The following is a 19,281-nucleotide window of genomic DNA, read 5'->3' as shown; positions in this document are numbered from 1 at the left end:
CTGAAAGAGATAGTTTTTCAGGTTAGTAAAAGCTAAAGGAGTTCATCCCTACTAAACCAGCTTTACAAGAAATGTTAAAGGAACTTCCAAAAAGAAATGGCACTAACTAATAGCAAGAAAGCACAGAAAAATAAAAATCTCACTGGAAAAGATAAATATATAGTAAAGGGAATGTGTTAATCACTTAAGAAACTACTAAAACTACTATGAAGGTAGTAAAGGTAAAGGTGATAAAATTAACTAAAACTATAATAATCAGTTAAGGGATATAAAAAGATGTAAAATGTGACATTGAAAACATAAAACATGGGGGAAAGTAGTAAAACTGAAGAATTTTGGACTGTGTTGAAATTTAAGTTTCTATCAAATTAAAATAGAGTGTTAAATATATAAAATGATAAAGTGAACCTCGCAGTATCAACAAAGCATAAACTTATAGTAAATGCTTTAAAGAAAAAGAGCAAGGAATCGAAACGTAACACTGAAGAAAGTAGTCAAACCAGAAGGGATGAGAGAAAGAGAAGAAGAAAGGAACAGAAAGGAACAATGAAAGCAGCCAGAAAACAATTAACAAAATGGCACTAGGTTACATACCCATCAAACACTACTTTAAATGCAAGTGGACTAAATTATCTAATCAAAGACAAAGAGTGGCTGAATAGATTTAAAAAAAAAAAGACCTATCTATGTGCTGCCTACAGGGGACCCACTTCAGAAGTAAGGACACAGAATGACAGTGAAGGGACAGAAGATATTCCATGCAGATGGAAATGAAAAGATAGCTGGTATAGCTGTATTTAAATCAGACAGAACAGACATTAAAACAAAGATAGTAACAAAAGACAAAGAGGGCACTATATAATGAAAAGGAGTCCATCCAGAAAGGAGAATATAACATCTATAAATGTATATGAACCAAACATAGAGCACCGAAATATATAAAACAAGTATTAATATATCTAGAAGGAGAAACTGATAGCAATGCAATAGTAGGGGACTTTAACACCCCACTTAAATCGATGGATAGATCATCAAGATAGAAAATCATTTAGAAAATACCAGCCTTAAATGATTAGCTAGACCATGTGGATTTAATAGATATACATATAGGATGTTCTATCCCAAAACACTCTTCTCAAGTGCACATGAAACAGTCTCAAAGATGGATCACATGTTAGGCCACAAAACAAGTCTTAATGAATCCAAGAAGATTGAGATCATATTAAGCATCTCTTTAGACCACAATTGTATGACACTAAAAGTCAGTTATATGAAGAAAACTGGAAAGAATACAAATAAGTGGAGATTAAACAACATGTTACTGAATAATTACTGGATCATAGAAGAAGTCAAAGGAGAAATAAAAAAAATACCTAGAGACAAATGAAAACATATATGACATGCCAAAACATGCAGTGTGGTAAAAGTGGTTTTTAGAGGGAAGTTCATAGCAGTATAGGCCTACCTCAAGAAATGAGAAATCTCAAATAGAGAATTTAACTGTGCACCTACAGGAACTAGGAAATGAAACAAAAAGCCCAAAGTTAGTAGAAGTAAGGGAATAATGAAGATCAGAGTGGAAATAAATAGAGACTAAAAAGACAATAGAAAAGATCAATGAAACTAAGCTGGTTCTTTGGAATGATAGGCAAAATGGACAAACCTTGATCTAGACTAAATAGGAAATAAAGAGGGAGGACTCAAAATCAGAAATAAAAGAGATGAAGTTACAATTGATATCAAAGCAATACAAGGAGTCGTACGTAAGAGACTACTACAAAGCATTCTATGTCAGCAAATTAGGTAACCTAGAAGAAATGGATACATTTCTTTTTTTTATTAATTTTTTATTTTTTTATTAACATATAATGCATTATTAGCCCCAGAGGTACAGGTCTGTGAATCATCAGGCTTACACACTTCACAGCACTCACCATACCGCATACCCTCCCCAATGTCCATAACACAGCCACCCTATCTCTCCTCCCCCAACCGTCAACCCTCAGTTTGTTTCAAGAGCTTTAGAGTCTTTTATGGTTTGTCTCCCTCCCAATCCCATCTTGTTTCATTTATTCCTTTCCTACCCCCCAAACCCCCAACATTGCCTTTCAACTTCCTCATATCAGGGAGATCATATGATAATTGTCTTTCTCTGATTGACTTGAAATGGATACTAGATGGATGGATTTCTAGAAACTTATAATCTTCCCAAACCAAATCATGAAGAAATAAGAAATCATTCTGAATAGACTGATCACTAACGAGGATGTTGAGTCAGTAATCAAAAATCTGCCAACAAAATTCCAGGCCCAGAGGCTTTACTGGATAATTTCACCAAAAACTGAAATAAGAGTGAGTATCTATTCTTCTCAAACTCTTCTAAAAAGTTGAAGAGGGGAAACTCATTCTCACTCTTCCAAACTTATTCTACAAGGACAGACTTACCCTGATAGCAAAGCCAGACAATGATACCAGAAGAAAAGAGAATTACAGGCCAATATTCCTGATGAAAATAGATGCAAAAATCCTCAATAAAACAACAAACTGAATTCAACAATACATTAAAAGGATCATACACAGTGATCAAGTGGGGTTTACTCAAGGGTTGTGAGGATAGTTCAACATCCACGTCAATCAACACAATATATCACATTAACAAAATAAAAGATAAAAATCATATCATCACAACAGATGCATAAAAAAGCATTTGACAAAATTCAACATCCATTTATGATTAAAAGCTCTCAATAGTATAGAATGGACAGAGGAAATATACCTCAAAATAATAAAGACCATATATAACAAACTCACAGCTAATATCATACTTAATAGGAAGCTTTTTCTTAGGGAAGATGAAATAAAAGTCATCCAAGTTGGAAAGGAAGAAGTAAAACTGTCAGTATTTACAAATGACATGCTCTTAGATATAGAAAATCCTAAAGATTCCACCAAAAGATTGTTAGAACTAATACACAAATCCAGTGAAGTTTCAGGATACAAGAATAAAATACAGGAATTGGTTGCATTTTTATGCACTAATAATGAACTATCTAAAAGAGATATTAAGAAAACAATGCCACTTACAATTATATCAAAAAAAGAGTAAAATACCTACAAATAAATTTAATCAAAGAGGTAAAAGACCTTTACACTGAGAACTATAAAATATTGTTGAAAGAAATGAAGAAGACACAAATACATGGAAAGATGTTTTGTGCTCATGAATTGGAAGAATTAATATTGTTTAAATGTCCATACTATCCAAAGCCATCTACAAATTCAGTGCAATAGCCATCAAAATTCCTGTGGCATTTTTCACAGATACAGAATAAAGAATTCTAAAATTTATATGGAACCATGAAAGACCCTCAATAGCCAAACAATCTTGAGAAAAAAGAACAAAGATGGACATATCATGATCTCTGATTTTTAAGTTATACTGCAAAGCTATAGTAATCAAAACAATGTGGTATTATAAAAATAGAAACATAGATCAACAAGACAGAATAGAGAGCTCAGAAACAAACCCACATATATACAGTCAATAAATTTATGACAAAGGAGCCATGAATATACAATGGGAAAAGGACAATCTCTTCAATAAATGGTGTTGGAAAAACTAGACAGCCACATGCAGAAGGAGGAAACCGTACCACTACTTTACACCATGAACAAAAATTAACTCAAAATAGATTAAAGACTTAAAGGTAAGACCCAAAACCATAAAACTCCTAAAAGAAAACATATGTGGTAAGCTCTCTGACATTGGTCTTAGCAATGTTTTTATGGATGTGACTCCAAAAGCAAGGGAAACTAACGGAAAAAGAAACAGATGGGACTATATCAAACTAAAATGCTTATGCACAGTGAAGGTAACCATCAACAAAATTAAAAGGTAACCTACTAAATGGGAGAAGATATTTGCAAGTTGAATATCTGATAAGGGCTTAATATTCAAAATATATAAAGAACTCCTCCAACTCAACAACAACAACAACAACAAAAACCCCAAATAATCCTATAGATTATAGATCAGAGGATCTGAATATATATTCTTCCAGAGAAAAATATGTGAAAATATGTGAAAATATGCTAATAAGCACATGAAAAAATGATCAACATCATTAATTGTGAGAAAAATGGAAAGCAAAACCACTGCAAGATAACATCTTACACCTGTCAGGATGGCTGTTATCAAAAAGATAAGAAATAAAAAGTTTTGATAAGGATGTTATCATGCACTGTTGGTAGGAAAGCAAACTGATGCCATCACTTGAAAAACAGTATGGAGGAGCCTCAAAAAGTTAAAAATAGAACCACTGTGTGATCCAGCAATTCCACTACTGGGTAGCTAGCTGAAGAAAATGAAGACACTAATTAAAATAGATATATGCACCCTTTGCTCATTGTAGCAATATTTACAGTAGCCAAAACATGGCAACAACCCAGATACCATAAGTGGGTAAAAGGATAACGAAGATATGGCATGTATATACACACACACACACACACACACACACACACACACACACAATGGAATACTACTTAGCCCCAACAAAAAATATAATCTTGCCATTCGTGAGCACATGGGTAGAACATCAGAGTAGTAAGTTAAGTGAAATAAGTTAGAAAGAGGCAAATACTGCATGCTTTTTTAAATATGAGATATCTAAAACACAAAAAACCCTCTATATCTCCTAGATAGAGAGTATAGATTGGTGGTTGACAGAGGGAGGGGAACTTGCTGGGATGGGAGTGGGGGAGATGAGCAAAGGGTATCAAAAAGTACAAGTTATGAAATAAAGCTATAAAATAAAGAAGTCATGGAGATGTAAGATATAGCTTAGGGAATGTAGTCAATAGTATAGTGTAACTTTATAGGGTGACAGATGGTAACTAGACTTAATATGGTGATCATTGCCCAGTATATACAAATGTTGAATCACTGGAAACTATTATAATATTGTATATTGATTATACATGAAAAAAATACATATAGTAAAAAATTACCTCAGACCCAGAATTGGGACGGTCCATGAATCAGAGAACACAGGGCATCACTGGACATTCTAAAGAGATTATTGGGATGCTAGGGAGATACTTTTTTGGTGATAGCTATTGAAGCAAAGGGAAACAAAATTTCCTCCTGATTAAACTGCCCAATAACAAGTTGTATTCTTGGTTATCTCTGGCAAATGAGGGATTTTGACTGTGGAGATGCAGAAAGAAAATATGAGAAAATATGACATGTGGGGGGCGGGGAATTGGTGTGGGGAACTTACAAAGTACGAATCTTGTCTGTTCCTCAAAGATCTCCAATCTGTTTGCACGAGATGAGATGGATGAAATCACCCAAGGTCTGGTATCAGTGATGAAGAAGGAAATGCCTCGCCACCCTCCTACCTTCGATAATCTGTATGAGTACTTCATTTCAAGATCAAGGAAGAACTTGCATGTTGTTCTCTGCTTTTCTCCAGTGAGTTGTTACTTTATATTTACGTGGGAGGAATTATTTGTTGAAATGTACTTAATAGTTTACCTTCTCTGATGAGATGATTTGCTCAGAAACTAACATTTGTCACACTGACTTGAAATCAACACTTCATTACCACCAGTCTCTGCAGGAGGCAATCTCATACCAAAGTGTAATAATTTAAAATATTCATTTTATTAGATATTATTACATAGCCTACAACTTCCATTAATTGCCTAGAGATATAGATCACTTGAATTGCAAGGAATTTGGTGATCTCGTCCAGCTCTTCCTCCAATATAGACATATGATCTAGAATGTCCCTGATGTAGGTTTGAATATCCCTAGCACACTGTATTATCCAGTAGAGTAGCTAATAGACATGTATGGCCATTTAAATTTTGATTAGTTAAAATGAAGTAAAAATAAAAATTCAATTCTTCAGTCCCATTAGTGCTATTTCAAGTGCTCAGTAACTACGTGTGGCTTGTGGCCACCATACTGGATGGCACAGACACAGAACACTTCCACAATCCTGGTTGTATCCGGCAGCTCTGCTCAGCGGGTCTCATTAACTTACAAGCCAGCCTGCTTAATTTTTAGATAGTCTAATTCCCAGAGAGGTCTTCTATGGGATGAGTTGAATTTTGTCTCTGTTTTTTTTCCCCTGTGATTCTGTTTTGGCTTGTAAAATGAATCCAATCCCTCCCTGCCCCCCATACCTAGCTCCTCATATATTTAGAGAAAGTTTTCGCAGATTCCCAAAGTTGCTTCCTTTGTGGACCAAACACCTCCCACCCCTTCTGCTATTCTCACTTGTCCTCGTGTCCAGGGCTTTCACCGTCCTGGTCATTTCTCTTTAGAAGAGACTTAGTTTGGCACTTTCCTCTTAAAGGTAACTTTTACAATCCAACCCAGTAATGCCAGATCTAGTCTTACATCAGGGAACGGTGTGGAGATACTACTTCCCTTCATCTGAACATTTCATTGATATATTAATGCAGCATAAGATTTTTTTTAATTGTGATGTCACACCATTGGCTCTGAATACCTAAGCCTCTCTCGAGCGGAATCATCATGACTCTGTATGTCTGACGCTTTCTGACTTTGTTGTCAACAGGTTGGCGAGAAGTTCCGAGCCCGTTCTTTGAAATTTCCTGGCTTGATATCAGGTTGCACCATGGACTGGTTTAGTCGCTGGCCGAAGGAGGCCTTGATTGCAGTGGCCTCCTATTTCCTTTCAGGCTATAATATTGTCTGCTCCAGTGACACTAAAAGACAGGTTGTAGAGACAATGGGCCTCTTCCATGACATGGTCTCCGAAAGCTGTGAAAATTATTTCCAACGGTGAGTGGCTTTCCCTGAGGTCTGGCTGCAGCACCAGAGTTCACTTCAGAGAGGAATTCTGTCAGCAGCCAGATGGATTGTGTACAAGGTCCCAGCTGCACTTAGTTTTTTTTTTTTTTTCTTGCTTTGATTTTCTAGTGATTATGTATTGAAATCAGGATAAATCAGTGAGACTTCAAGATGAACTAGTGTCCATACTTAAGCACCTCTTTCCCTCCAGGCCTCAAAGGAGCAGATACTTAATGAATCACTTTATTTCCTTTACTTAATTTCTTTTTTTGAAAATGACTTAACTAATTCCCGATAAATTGTTTTAAAATTAGTTTCCTACTCAAATGCATTGTTTATTTTAATTAAAGAAGTACACTGTTTTAAAGTTTCACTATTGCCTGATGTTAAGGGACATTTGGGTTTTGTGTTTGCATTTCTTAGTCTTAGCAATGTTTTTGTGCCAAATAATTTTAATTAACTGCAGGAGAGTCCATTAGCTAAAAGTAGCAACAGTGTTCACATGTGAAAACTGTTGTCAGCAGTTCAAAAATACAACTTCTTCCCCTCCCAAAGCTTGATAGCCACTGTGTACATTTGATAGATGGGAATAAAGGTGGACCAAAATAATCGTTGGGCTTCCGGAGGCAATGAACCTGCCAGAAGGAATTTTTCCAGCTAGAGAGTCTAAGTAACACTTAGAGGTTCCTGTCTCGTAGAAGGATGTTTATCCTGGACCCTATTCCCAGACACCCCCCTCTTAAATAGTTCTGGATAACCACCCTCCAGATCCTTTTGGTGGATCCATGTGTGTTCTTAACACTTAGCAAGATTTTCCTTCCATTTAACTTGAACTCCTTCTGCCACTATCATCTGTGGAAAGTTTTACCTTCTTACAGCTACAAAAACCTGTGTCTTTATTTTTGAAAAATTTGGTGTATTTTCCAAAATTCTCATATCCTTTTAGGTTGGAGAAGTTTATTCTGAATGTGCTATTTATCAAATGCTTAAGTGCTAGTCACATATATGCCTGAGTCCTTAAAATTTTTTTAATGTTAAAAATCTTCAGGGGTGCCTGGGTGGTTCAGTGGGTTGAAGCTTCTGCCTTCAGCTCAGGTCATGGTCTCAGGGTCCTGGGATCGAGCCCCACATCGGGCTCTCTGCTCGGGGAAGAGCCTGCTTCCCCCTCGCTCCCTGCCTGCCTCTCTGCCTACTTGTGATCTCTGTCTGTCAAATAGGTGGATAAAATCTTAAAAAAAAAATCTTCAGGGGCACCTGGGTGGCTCAGTGGGTTAAGCCTCTGCCTTCGGCTCAGGTCATGATCTCAGGATCCTGGGATCGAGCCCCACATCAGGCTCTCTGCTCAGCAGGGAGCCTGCTTCTCCCTCTCTCTCTCTCTGCCTGCCTCTCTGCCTTCTTGTGATCTCTGTCTCTCTGTCAGATAGATAAATTTAAAAAAAAAAATCTAAAAAAAAAAAAACCCTCAAGATTCCTTAGAAGATGGTGGAGCCAAGAGATCAAAGAGATAAAGGAGACCCTCTTCTCCACACTATTAAAAAAAAAAAAAATCTTCAGAACTCCAAAAGTGAAAAATTAATTAAAAGATAAAATTATTTTATAGTATGTGAGGAGCTCTTCTTTGACTTGAGTTTCTCCCATATAAAATTATTCCTTTTATTTAATTCTACCATTAAATAGAATTACAGTACTAAAGCCACAGTGAGTTGAACACTTGAATCAAGTGTGACCATTCACAGTTCCTGCCCTCCCGCTAGTGAATCACCCTTCAGAATTACACTGATTCCACAGTGGGAAGAGTGTCTGTAGGATGCTTTCTAGGTATAATCAGAATGATAGAGATGAAGATCATTTTTACATTCTATTTTCAGATACCGCCGAAGAGCACACGTGACTCCCAAGTCTTATCTCTCATTTATAAATGGTTATAAGAACGTTTATACTGAAAAGGTGAAACATATCAATGAACAAGCTGAACGCATGAATATTGGTAAGCAGAATGGGATCTTTTAAGGGCTTCTTGATAGGAATCCATATATATATATCCACAGATTATGCATATATATATATATATATATATATACACAGAATATATTGGAATCATATGGTTTTGGGGGGAAAGGGGGAACACTCATCTGCACATTTCCCAAATTCCATGGTCAGTACTCCCAACGTGGCTGATGAAACATACCATTATATGGAAACAATATGTAATATATTTAATGTATATATGTATATATAATATGCTATATGAAATGATAATGTAATACATATGTAATATTGCATATATGTGTATATTATTGTATGTATGCACAAATATGTAATGTTAATAATATTATATATATTATACTAGTTGATATTGTGTTTGAAAACAAAGTACTGACTTTACTCTTAGTAATAGATTTTTTTGAGGGATACCGTTAGAGCCTTTTGCCTGTTAAGAAGCCTCCAGGCAGGGGCTTCTGGGTGACTCCGTTGGTTAAGCATCTGCCTTCTGATCAGGTCATGATCTCAGGTCCTGTCATGGAGCCCCATATTAGGCTCCATGTTCAGTGGGGAGTCTGTGTCCGCCTCTCCCTCTACCCTTCCTCTTACTTGTGCTTGCTTTCCCTCTCAAATAAATAAAATCTTAAACTAAACAAAACAAAATGGAACTTCCGAGGAGAAGAAAATCTAAACAGAGGTAGCCTGTTTTCTCTCTTGAACATTTTCCCCCCGCCCCTTCAACTCTGGGTTCAGGCTTTGGGCCAGGAGCCCCATTGTCACTGAGTTACTACCTGCAGGTGGAGAAAAGCCAGCTCTTGGGAACTGACCACAATTTCAGTTTTTGTTTCATTACAGTTTGTTTTGATTTGCATAAAGTTTGCCATGTTAATGCTTCTCAGATTTCTAACAAAGGAAAGGGAAAAATAAAATCAAAACAAAAAGAGGTAGTTTACCTGAGCAATGAATTTCTATGTCCAGTACATGTCATATAAGCAGAAAAAGTATAAATTGGAACAAATTATATGTTAAGAAAGCATTATGGCCCAAACACTCCAAAAAGAAGTGCAAAAATCCTGGCCCCCCTTCTTCTGCAAAAAATATGATCCCATAGCTCCAAGATCTCCAAGATCTGTGCAGTTATACTGATGGAAACACCGTGGAAGAAACCATCCTCCGTTTTTCTCATAGCTCACCTTCTTGTACTTTCCATATGATTCTCTATGATCAGTGGTGGGCTGGAGCTACTTGTAGCCTCTAGAGTTGATTGTTAATTCATAGGAATTTTATAATCTGGTTACATAGCACATCATTAATTAAAAATTAAATCCTATAAACTCACAAATAAATTATGTTTGAAAAAGGCAAGAACAGGGATACCTGGATGGCTCATTCAGTTAAGCATCTCCCTTCAGCTCAGGTCATGATCCCGGAGTCTCCTGGGATTGAGCCCCGAGTCAGGCTCCCTACTCAGTGGAGAGTCTGCTTCTCCCTCTGCCTCTGCCTTTCCTCCCCATCCATGCTCTCTCTCTCAAATAAATAAATAAAATCTTTAATAAAAGGAAAAAGGCAAGAATACTCAAAATTCATCACATCTTAGTTATTTTTACTCTATTTTACTGCTATGAATGTTGTTGAGGTTATTTCTATTCTATCAGTATGATAGGCATATAATGAATGGTGTGATACTGGGAATCTCTTGGTAACTTCAGATCAGCCCTTGTGGGAATACTGACACCATGGAAATTGGAAAACATACAGATGAGTGTTCCCGCCTCCTCCCAAGACACTCATGCTAAATGCTCACCCACACACCACTGTCTAGAACTCAGTTGGAATGGGAGAAAATCCAGTTACTGTGCTCTATGGCACTGAAAGTCACAGGGCCAGTCGCACAGGTGTTAGCAGCTGTCTTCATTTTCACAGCAAAGAGAACCACATGACTATGACTATATTACCTGTTCATTTGTCACAGCAGCAGTGTGATTCAAAGGCAAAAAAAAATGATATTTACATAATTAAAAATGATGTTTGCAAAGCCAAGGAGAGGACTAATTTTGTCAACGAAGTTTCCTAAGCTAATCTACTCAATATGGCCTTGGGATCTTCCCTTAAATTTAGGTAGATGGTGTTCTTCACCCCCTGTCAAAACCCTCAGAGATATGGTCAGTATCGATGCTCCTCATACATATGTATTTGTCCATAAATAATTATCTTATGGTTGTTACAATACTGGTACAGTTCCTTGTAAGTAGTAAATACTGAGCAAATACTTGATGAAGGGATGTTCAGATACTAAGCAAGCATGTATGTGTGTGTGTGTTTGTAAAGGTCTGGATAAGCTCATGGAGGCGAGTGAATCAGTGGCTAAGCTCTCTCAGGACCTCGCAATAAAGGAGAAGGAGCTGGCAGTGGCTTCCATAAAAGCAGATGAAGTGAGTTGGCATTTACTGTATAACCAGTGGTAAGGAATTGTAGTTCACATTTTAAAAAGCATTGTTTAAAAATGTTACTAAAGGGGTGCCTGGGTGGCTCAGTGGTTGGGCATCTGCCTTGGGCTCAGGTCATGATCCCAAAGTCCAGGGATAAAGCCCCGAGTCGGGCTTTCTGCTCGGGGGGAGCCTGCTTCCCCCTCTCTCTCTGCCTTCCTCTCTGCCTACTTGTGATCTCTGTGTCTGTCAAATACATAAATAAATAAAATATTTTTAAAAAAACATTTCTAAAAATGTATAATGTAGGATGTCCGGGTGGCTCAGTTGGTGGGACATCGCCTTTGGCTTGGGTTATGATCTTAGGTCCCTGGAATCAAGTCCCACATTGGGCTTCCTGCTCCGTGGGGAGTCTGCTTCTTCCTCTCTCTCTGCCCCTCCCCCCGCTTGTGCTCTCTTTCCCTCTCCCTCTTTCTTTCTCTCTCTCTCAAATAAATAAATAAAATCTTAAAAAAAATAAATGTATAAACTCATAGACTATTTCTAGTGAGATAACGTTCACAATGACTATTAGGTATTTTTGTTTAACTTACACCAAGAGACACCTAAATTATTATATCCTCTACCTGGTCTAAGACTATTCTTTCTTCTCTGGGTCTTTTTTGTTCTCGCTCATCTGTCTATGAAATGTTTGCCTCTCTCTAAGTTATATTTGGTCTTCTCTTTGAGGTTCCTGCATGCCCAGCATTTCTAGTATGGCCCGTCTCATCTGAATTTTATGTCAAGGAGGGAAAAAGCTAAGAGGAATTGTTGGTGGAGTTAAAAACAAATAAACAAACAAAAAACTCCTCCCAAGCTGAAAAGGATATATGTGTGCTATTCCTTGATCTGTGACCATCATCTTCCACTCACTGAGTTGGTTAAATGGGTACTTACCTTAGTCAGTTACTGAAATGAGAGAGATAGCATAGGAGAGGGTCTTAGCATTGTCCTGCTGTATAGGCATTCAACAAATACAACCTATTTTATTTTCCTTACCTGGGCTTTGATATGGTTTCTGACTTTCTTCCATTACACATACTTGAGCTGTGTTAATTTTCTAGAAATTACATAGAATAAAAATGCCATTTTCCTGAAAGCTTAAAATGTTTATTTATATATTTGGCATATAAATATAATATATATATTTATTTATATATTTGTAAGCCTCAGGGAAGCTTAGAACTTAGAAGATCTCAAGGAACTGCTTAAAGGAGTTATTGTAATACACCTGAAGACATAGATTGGGGAATATATATAAAATATACATAGGGAATAAATTTGCTCTTATTTGTGTTTTCTTTTTTTTATTATTTGTGTTTTCTATTATATCGAGTAAATATTCTTTCACTGCTCAAATCTGTCCATTTTGCTCAAAAGCTACCTATTTGCCCCTTCAATTTAACAGGTACTGGCAGAAGTCACGGTAAGTGCTCAGGCTTCAGCCAAAGTGAAAAACGAAGTGCAGGAGGTGAAAGACAAAGCTCAAAAAATTGTGGATGAAATTGACAGTGAGAAAGTAAAAGCAGAGACCAAGCTGGAGGCGGCCAAACCCGCCCTCGAAGAAGCAGAGGCGGCCCTGAATGTGAGCATGCGCTGTTACCCCTCTCAGCGCCGGTCCCAGCCCGTTCCCTGGGTCCTTCTGCGAAAGTCACTGCGCAGCTTCTAGAATCTGAAAACTGAATGGAATTCTAATGTGATTGATAATCTCTGAGTCTGAAGACAAATGTTTCTGTTGGTTCAATATTCTGAATTCTAATTTTTTTTTAAGTCTTCAGTTCTTATAACTTGTTAGTTTCATTCCACAAATCAGCTTTCCGTGAGAGCTGAGAAATAATGCGAGTGATTCATGGCCTGAACAATGGCGTAAGGGATTCTGATTATATAGACAGCCTCCCCAATTCCTCCAAAGCATCCCCTCCAGATTACTTTATGTGCTTTTTAAAAATCTTCTCGCGGCTTCTGGAGGGTCTTAGGATAAGGCCCGTGGCTAGGAGCCCACAGCTGGGGGACAACCTATAGTTGCCTCTTGCAACCACCACTCCTTAAATAGATGATCTGGAATAAATTTACTTCACTTTTTTGGATCTCTGTGGGGATTATAATTCCTCATTGATCCTTGAAGGATCGATGTAAGCATTAAAAGTAATGAATACAGTTTGCTGGGCACACAGAAAGTACTTAGTAAATATCAGTGCCGCCATTGCAACTGGTAACTGGGCTCCTGTCTACCTCTTGAGTGCTTCTGTCATTCTGTCTCCACACACAGTATGGTCCAGCCATGCAGAAACACCCACAGGCTTCTGGAAGAACCACGGTCTGTTTAAATGTGTCTCTCCCTCTACCAGGAATGCCTTCCCTAACCTTTATTGCTTAATAAGATTCATTCTCCAGGACCAGGCTCATCCCTTCCAAGAAGGTTTTGACTCTTCTGGTTCACCCTCATGTTTCCTGTCACCCCTCTGCTTCTAGCATAATGACAATTCTAGTTTAGGGTAATTGTGCTTTCTTTTATTATGAGGACAGGGCTATTTTCCTTTATCTTCTTTCTTTTTTTTTTTTTTTGAAAAATGGGAGGATGCCTGTATTTATTGAGTAACTAGATTTATGATAATCATTTAATAAAATTGTGACAATGATCAGGACACATTCTCCACCCCCACTCCCTTTATGAGTACTACAACAATATACAAGAAAGAGAAATCACTGAACAAACAAGTCTTAGGGGATTTTATTGATCATGTTATGTTCCAATCCTTCTTGCCTTGAATGTCAGCTAACGTCTTATTCCAAGCCCCACTGACAGATAGAAACATGGAAAAATATTTTTGTGAGCCATATGTTGTAATAACTTCTCTTTTCTCCTTTGAATTTCTCCCCCTTCCTTTGATAGGGCTGCCCTTAAAATGAACACTGAAGGTGAGGTTTCCGTTATTCAGAAAGTGCCACAGGGTTCCTGTGCTCCTCTTTTCCTACCACACTTAGAGTATGTGCTCTGAAGTTACAAGTTACCTGAATGTTACCCATCAATGAGGCTTGTTGCCAACATAGACTTGAGGTGGAGGGCAATGAATGGTAGTGATATTCTACAGCAATTAGTTGAGGGCAACAGGAGAAAAGAGAATAAAAACTAATAGAAATCCCAAGATAACAATGAAAAAAGCATAATGCGAAAATCTTGGAGTCCAAGTCCTTAAGGGGATAATGTCAGGGGTTAGGGAGAAAGTACCTTTTAAAGCTTTCTACTTTCATTGTTTAAAAGCATTAGATATCAATATGATTATTAATACTACTCAACAAAATGATATATTGATTCCTAATCCCAAATACAGACTATCAAACCAAATGATATTGCCACAGTCAGGAAACTTGCCAAGCCCCCGCATCTTATTATGAGAATCATGGACTGTGTCCTGCTACTATTTCAAAAGAAAATTGACCCAGTTACTATGGATCCAGAAAAACCTTGCTGCAAGCCTTCCTGGGGAGAGTCATTAAAAGTAAGTAAAAAAAATCTTTGCAAGTCCTAAAGGTGCATTAGATTTTCCCAGCCCAGGACCTTCAATATAGACCACACAAGCTGGTAGGCAGTAATTGATAATTGTGTGCTGAAGACTTTTTCTTAGATTGCATTTCCCAAAGTGTAAGTAGGGAAAGATTGTAAAGCTGAATGGTTTCTTTTTGTAAAAAGTGTTTAAAACCAGAGGCTTTTTTTTTTTTTAAAGATTTATTTATTGACAGAGAGAGAGAAGGAGAGAGCACAAGCAGGGGGTAGTGGCAGATGAAGAGGGAGAAGTAGGCTCCCCACTGAGCACGGAGCCTGATGCAGGGCTGGGTCCCAGGACCCTGGGATCATGACCTGAGCTGAAGGCAGATGTTTAACCGATGGAACCATGCAGGCACTCCTTGCCACACTCTTGATGTCACCCAACCCAGTCTCCAAAAGAGAGCTTATATGGTTGGTGGCATTTGGATGCATGCACTGGACAGGAAACTTACACATCTTTTCTTCTTTATTCTTTCACCACAGTCACAGGAAGACAATTTGCAACTTAGAGATTTAGGCTGACTACCGTCATAGTCTTGATTTGTATGTTTAAGAGTGTATCAATCATTACGTCTTTGAAAAAATTCAATTTAGAATTACATGCTAACTCAGGAAGAAAGTATTTATTTACTCCCAGAGCTTACGGGTTGTAATGCTATTTTTCAGTTGATGAGTGCAACAGGGTTCCTGTGGAGCCTCCAGCAGTTCCCCAAGGATACTATAAATGAAGAGACTGTTGAGTTACTGCAGCCATATTTTAACATGGATGATTATTCTTTGGAAAATGCCAAAAAAGTCTGTGGGAATGTGGCTGGTCTGCTATCTTGGACCCTTGCTATGGCAACATTTTATGGTATCAATAGAGAAGTGTTGCCTCTGAAGGTAAGAGTTTCCCTCCTTCTCCTAGGAAATCAATGTTTAATAAAATCTATCTCTGGTATTACTCCTATGAAAAGACAAAGCATAATTTTGACTAAATTTTCTATTTTCTTCATGTTCTCTCACATTTCTTGTTTTATTTACCTCTGATTAGTGTTTCTTGGCATTGCAGACAAGAAATCAAAACCAACTTGTTAACTTAAACAGGAAATGGATTCATTGCCAGCAATAATTAAGCTGTCATAAAAGAAAACTTGCCATTTCTTTAAAGTTTAAAGAGATTAGGTTTGGAGGTAGAATTTGATTACTATATTACCAACAAAGTTTATAAAAATAAAGCTCAACACCCAGAAATGTTTTAAATTTGAAAGGTAAGGGGGGAAAACCCTTATATGTATCTAAGAAACAAATGATCAGTCAAAATCAAAAAAGGTTGCAGAAGGGAAATCAGGATGGCACAGACTTCCTGCAACCCTAAATATTAGAATGTAATAGGAAAATATGTGCAGAGTATTGAGGAAATTGTGGTGACCCAAGAATGCAAGAACTGGCCAAGCTGACCTTCAGGTATAAGAGGAACAAAAAGACGTTCTTAAGGACGTGACTTAAGGAGTAAGCGGTATGTACACGCATGCATCCACACGCGCATGCACGTGGACGCACGCACGCGCAAGCACGCATACACCATTTACACTGTGCCAGACTGTTCTTCCGGTCTGAGGGAGCATTCGCAGGAGTGCAAAGGGTTCATGAAATACATTACCCTGACGCTTACTACCCTCCTGCCCTCCGCCCCCACATAAAGCTGAAAGTTGAAAGTGGTTGCTCCTTGGAGTGGAAAATGATGAGCAGGTGGGCAGGGGGTTGCTGATTGTCATAATAAACCCTATAGAAAACGGCTACCTTTTAAAACTCTCCATATAGGTAACTTGGAGAAAAATAGAAAATGTGTTGAAAATTAAAACGTTTTAATAAAGGGAAATGATGAGAAAATGTAGGAATCCACTCAAGATACGAAGGGATATAGAATTTAAGAAAAAATGAACTCAGAAGAATGGAGTTAATTTTTATTAAAAAGTATGATCCACAGTGAGACTTAATTGTAATAATGCTTTTTGTAATAAATAAAATATTATCAAATTACAAAAAGTAAAAGGCTTTAATATTGTAAGTGGAAATTAACAAAAATAATATTATAATTTGAGATTGTGGAGAAGTCTGGTTTTGTGGGTGTGTGACCTGTTCACACAGGACCCCTGGTTTAGAAGGGTGTATGCTTGGCTTAATGCTCTGCTGTCACTTTGTTGAAGTTCTCCATAATTTTTTAATAATGGGCCCACATTTTTAACTTTGTTTCACTCCTGAAAATTATGTAGTCAGTCTTTAGCAGGCATAAACTAATAATTACATAGAGATTTTACACTGTATCATTTTTAAGGTTGAATAGCTGCATTGAACTTTCTTGAATATGAACAAAGATTATAAAATTACTTCTAGTGACTGAGAAACATTTACAAAAATTGATCATACTCAACAGTAAAGAAGATCTTGATTTGGTTCCCAAAAGCAGAAATTGCTGAAGCCTCATTATCTGATAAGCAATAAAATTAGAAAGTTTGCATTAAAAAAAAAAAGAAGAAGCCAGTAACTTCTTTTTAGGAAATGATAACGAAAGTTAGTTGCCAAAGCTTTTGTGATGTAGCCCAATGGCACTATCTTAGCTCTTTAATTAAACACAATGGTACCTACTTACTTATAAATATACGTACACACAAAGCTTAAGGAAAGTGGAATAGAGCTAATAAAAATAACATTAAAAATTAGAGAAAAGTGGCAGAATTGAAGAATTGTTGCTTTGCAAAAACAAAATATAAAAAATATATTCTTGGAAAATATCAAGAAGAAAATATGTATAATCACAGGTATATGGATTTAAATAATTAGAAAACAAATTTTAAAGTTATATGTAAATACACTAGAAAAATTAAATTTAATAACAATACTATTAATATTATTTAAATTAAAATTTCCTGCAAAAGAGGACTAAATTTAAATAAGTATTGAGAAATAAAATGAGAATGTTATCAAAAAACTTCTACCCCAGAAAGCTTTAGGGCTATTATACTTTACCAATTTTTTTGAATTTCTAAGAAACCAATCATTTCTAAGAAACATAATTTCTAAGTCCATGCTCTAGGAGTTAGAAAAAAGATGAAAAATCTACCATTACAGTAAGTTCACTTCAAAAAATCCTTGAGAAGGAAACAATCCAAAATGTCTGTATGCCCAATAACTTTGTTTATAATAATTAAAAATGGTGGGAGGGGATGTCTAAAAGTAGGGCTAAGGTTAGGTAAATTATAATACATCCAAATAATGTGATATTAGGGCAGCCATACTACCAATGTTCGAGGAAAAATTGTTTAAGGACACGTTTAAGAGGAAATGATTACCTTATATTAAGTGTAAAAGAAAAAAACTAGAAAATGCCAGTTATCACCCTCTTAACACAATACTGAGACTGTCTCTGGGTAAATCAGAGATAATTTCTGTTATCCTTTCTGTGCATTGTTGTGGTTTTTTTCCATTTTTTTAAATTGAACATTAATAATTAAAAGAAAAAAGAGAGGGGTGTCTGGGAGGCTCAGTCCATTAAGTGTCCAACTCTTGATCTCAGCTCATGAGGGTCTTGATCTCAGGGTCATGAGATTGAGCCCTGCACTGGGCTCCATGCTAGATGTGGAGCCTACTTAGGAAAAAAAAAAAAAAAGGAAAAGAAAAAGAAAAAAATAGAACTTTAATGGAGTATCTCCAACACCCTTTGCTTCCCCAATTGAACACACTTAAGCCTCTAAATACCATCTTGGGCCACAGATGCAAAAATTCTCACCAAAATACTAGCCAGTAGGATCCAACAGTACATTAAAAGGATTATTCACCACAACCAAGTGGGATTTATTCCAGAGCTGCAAGGTGGGTTCAACATCCGCAAATCGATCAATGTGATACAACACATTAATAAAAGAAAGAACAAGAACCAGATGATACTCTCAATAGATGCTGAAAAAGCATTTGACAAAGTACAGCATCCCTTCCTGATCAAAACTCTTCAAAGTGTAGGGATAGAGGGCACATACCTCAATATTATCAAAGCCATCTATGAAAAACCCACCGCAAATATCATTCTCAATGGAGAAAAACTGTAAGCTTTTCCGCTAAGGTCAGGAACACGGCTGGGATGTCCATTATCACCACTGCTATTCAACATAGTACTAGAAGTCCTAGCTTCAGCAATCAGACAACAAAAAGAAATTAAATGCATCCAAATTGGCAAAGAAGAAGTCAAACTATTACTCTTTGCAGATGATAAGATACTATATGTGGAAAACCCAAAAGACTCCACTCCAAATCTGCTAGAACTTGTACAGGAATTCAGTAAAGTGTCAGGATATAAAATCAATGCACAGAAATCAGTTGCATTTCTTTACACCAAAAACAAGACAGAAGAAAGAGAAATTAAGGAATCAGGCCCATTTACAATTGCACCCAAAACCATAAGATACCTAGGAATAAACCTA

The 19,281-nt window shown here is 36.9% G+C and overlaps 1 protein-coding gene across 1 annotated transcript in view; it reads left to right on the top strand.

The window, feature by feature from the left end:
- The window catches only part of LOC111147554 (dynein axonemal heavy chain 8), a 333,965-nt gene that overhangs the window by 207,023 nt on the left and 107,661 nt on the right, over window positions 1-19,281 (top strand). Inside the window, exons 63-69 of the mRNA XM_022503648.1 lie at window positions 5,312-5,476; window positions 6,594-6,820; window positions 8,698-8,816; window positions 11,141-11,244; window positions 12,686-12,862; window positions 14,610-14,777; window positions 15,491-15,706. Coding sequence (XP_022359356.1) covers window positions 5,312-5,476; window positions 6,594-6,820; window positions 8,698-8,816; window positions 11,141-11,244; window positions 12,686-12,862; window positions 14,610-14,777; window positions 15,491-15,706 — 1,176 coding nt within the window. The remainder of the gene's footprint in view (window positions 1-5,311; window positions 5,477-6,593; window positions 6,821-8,697; window positions 8,817-11,140; window positions 11,245-12,685; window positions 12,863-14,609; window positions 14,778-15,490; window positions 15,707-19,281) is intronic.

Source organism: Enhydra lutris, unplaced genomic scaffold (assembly GCF_002288905.1).
Source record: "Enhydra lutris kenyoni isolate GAN:26980312 unplaced genomic scaffold, ASM228890v2 scaffoldscaffold17, whole genome shotgun sequence".
Taxonomy (NCBI): domain Eukaryota; kingdom Metazoa; phylum Chordata; class Mammalia; order Carnivora; family Mustelidae; genus Enhydra; species Enhydra lutris.
This window is presented reverse-complemented; position numbering and strand designations above follow the sequence as displayed.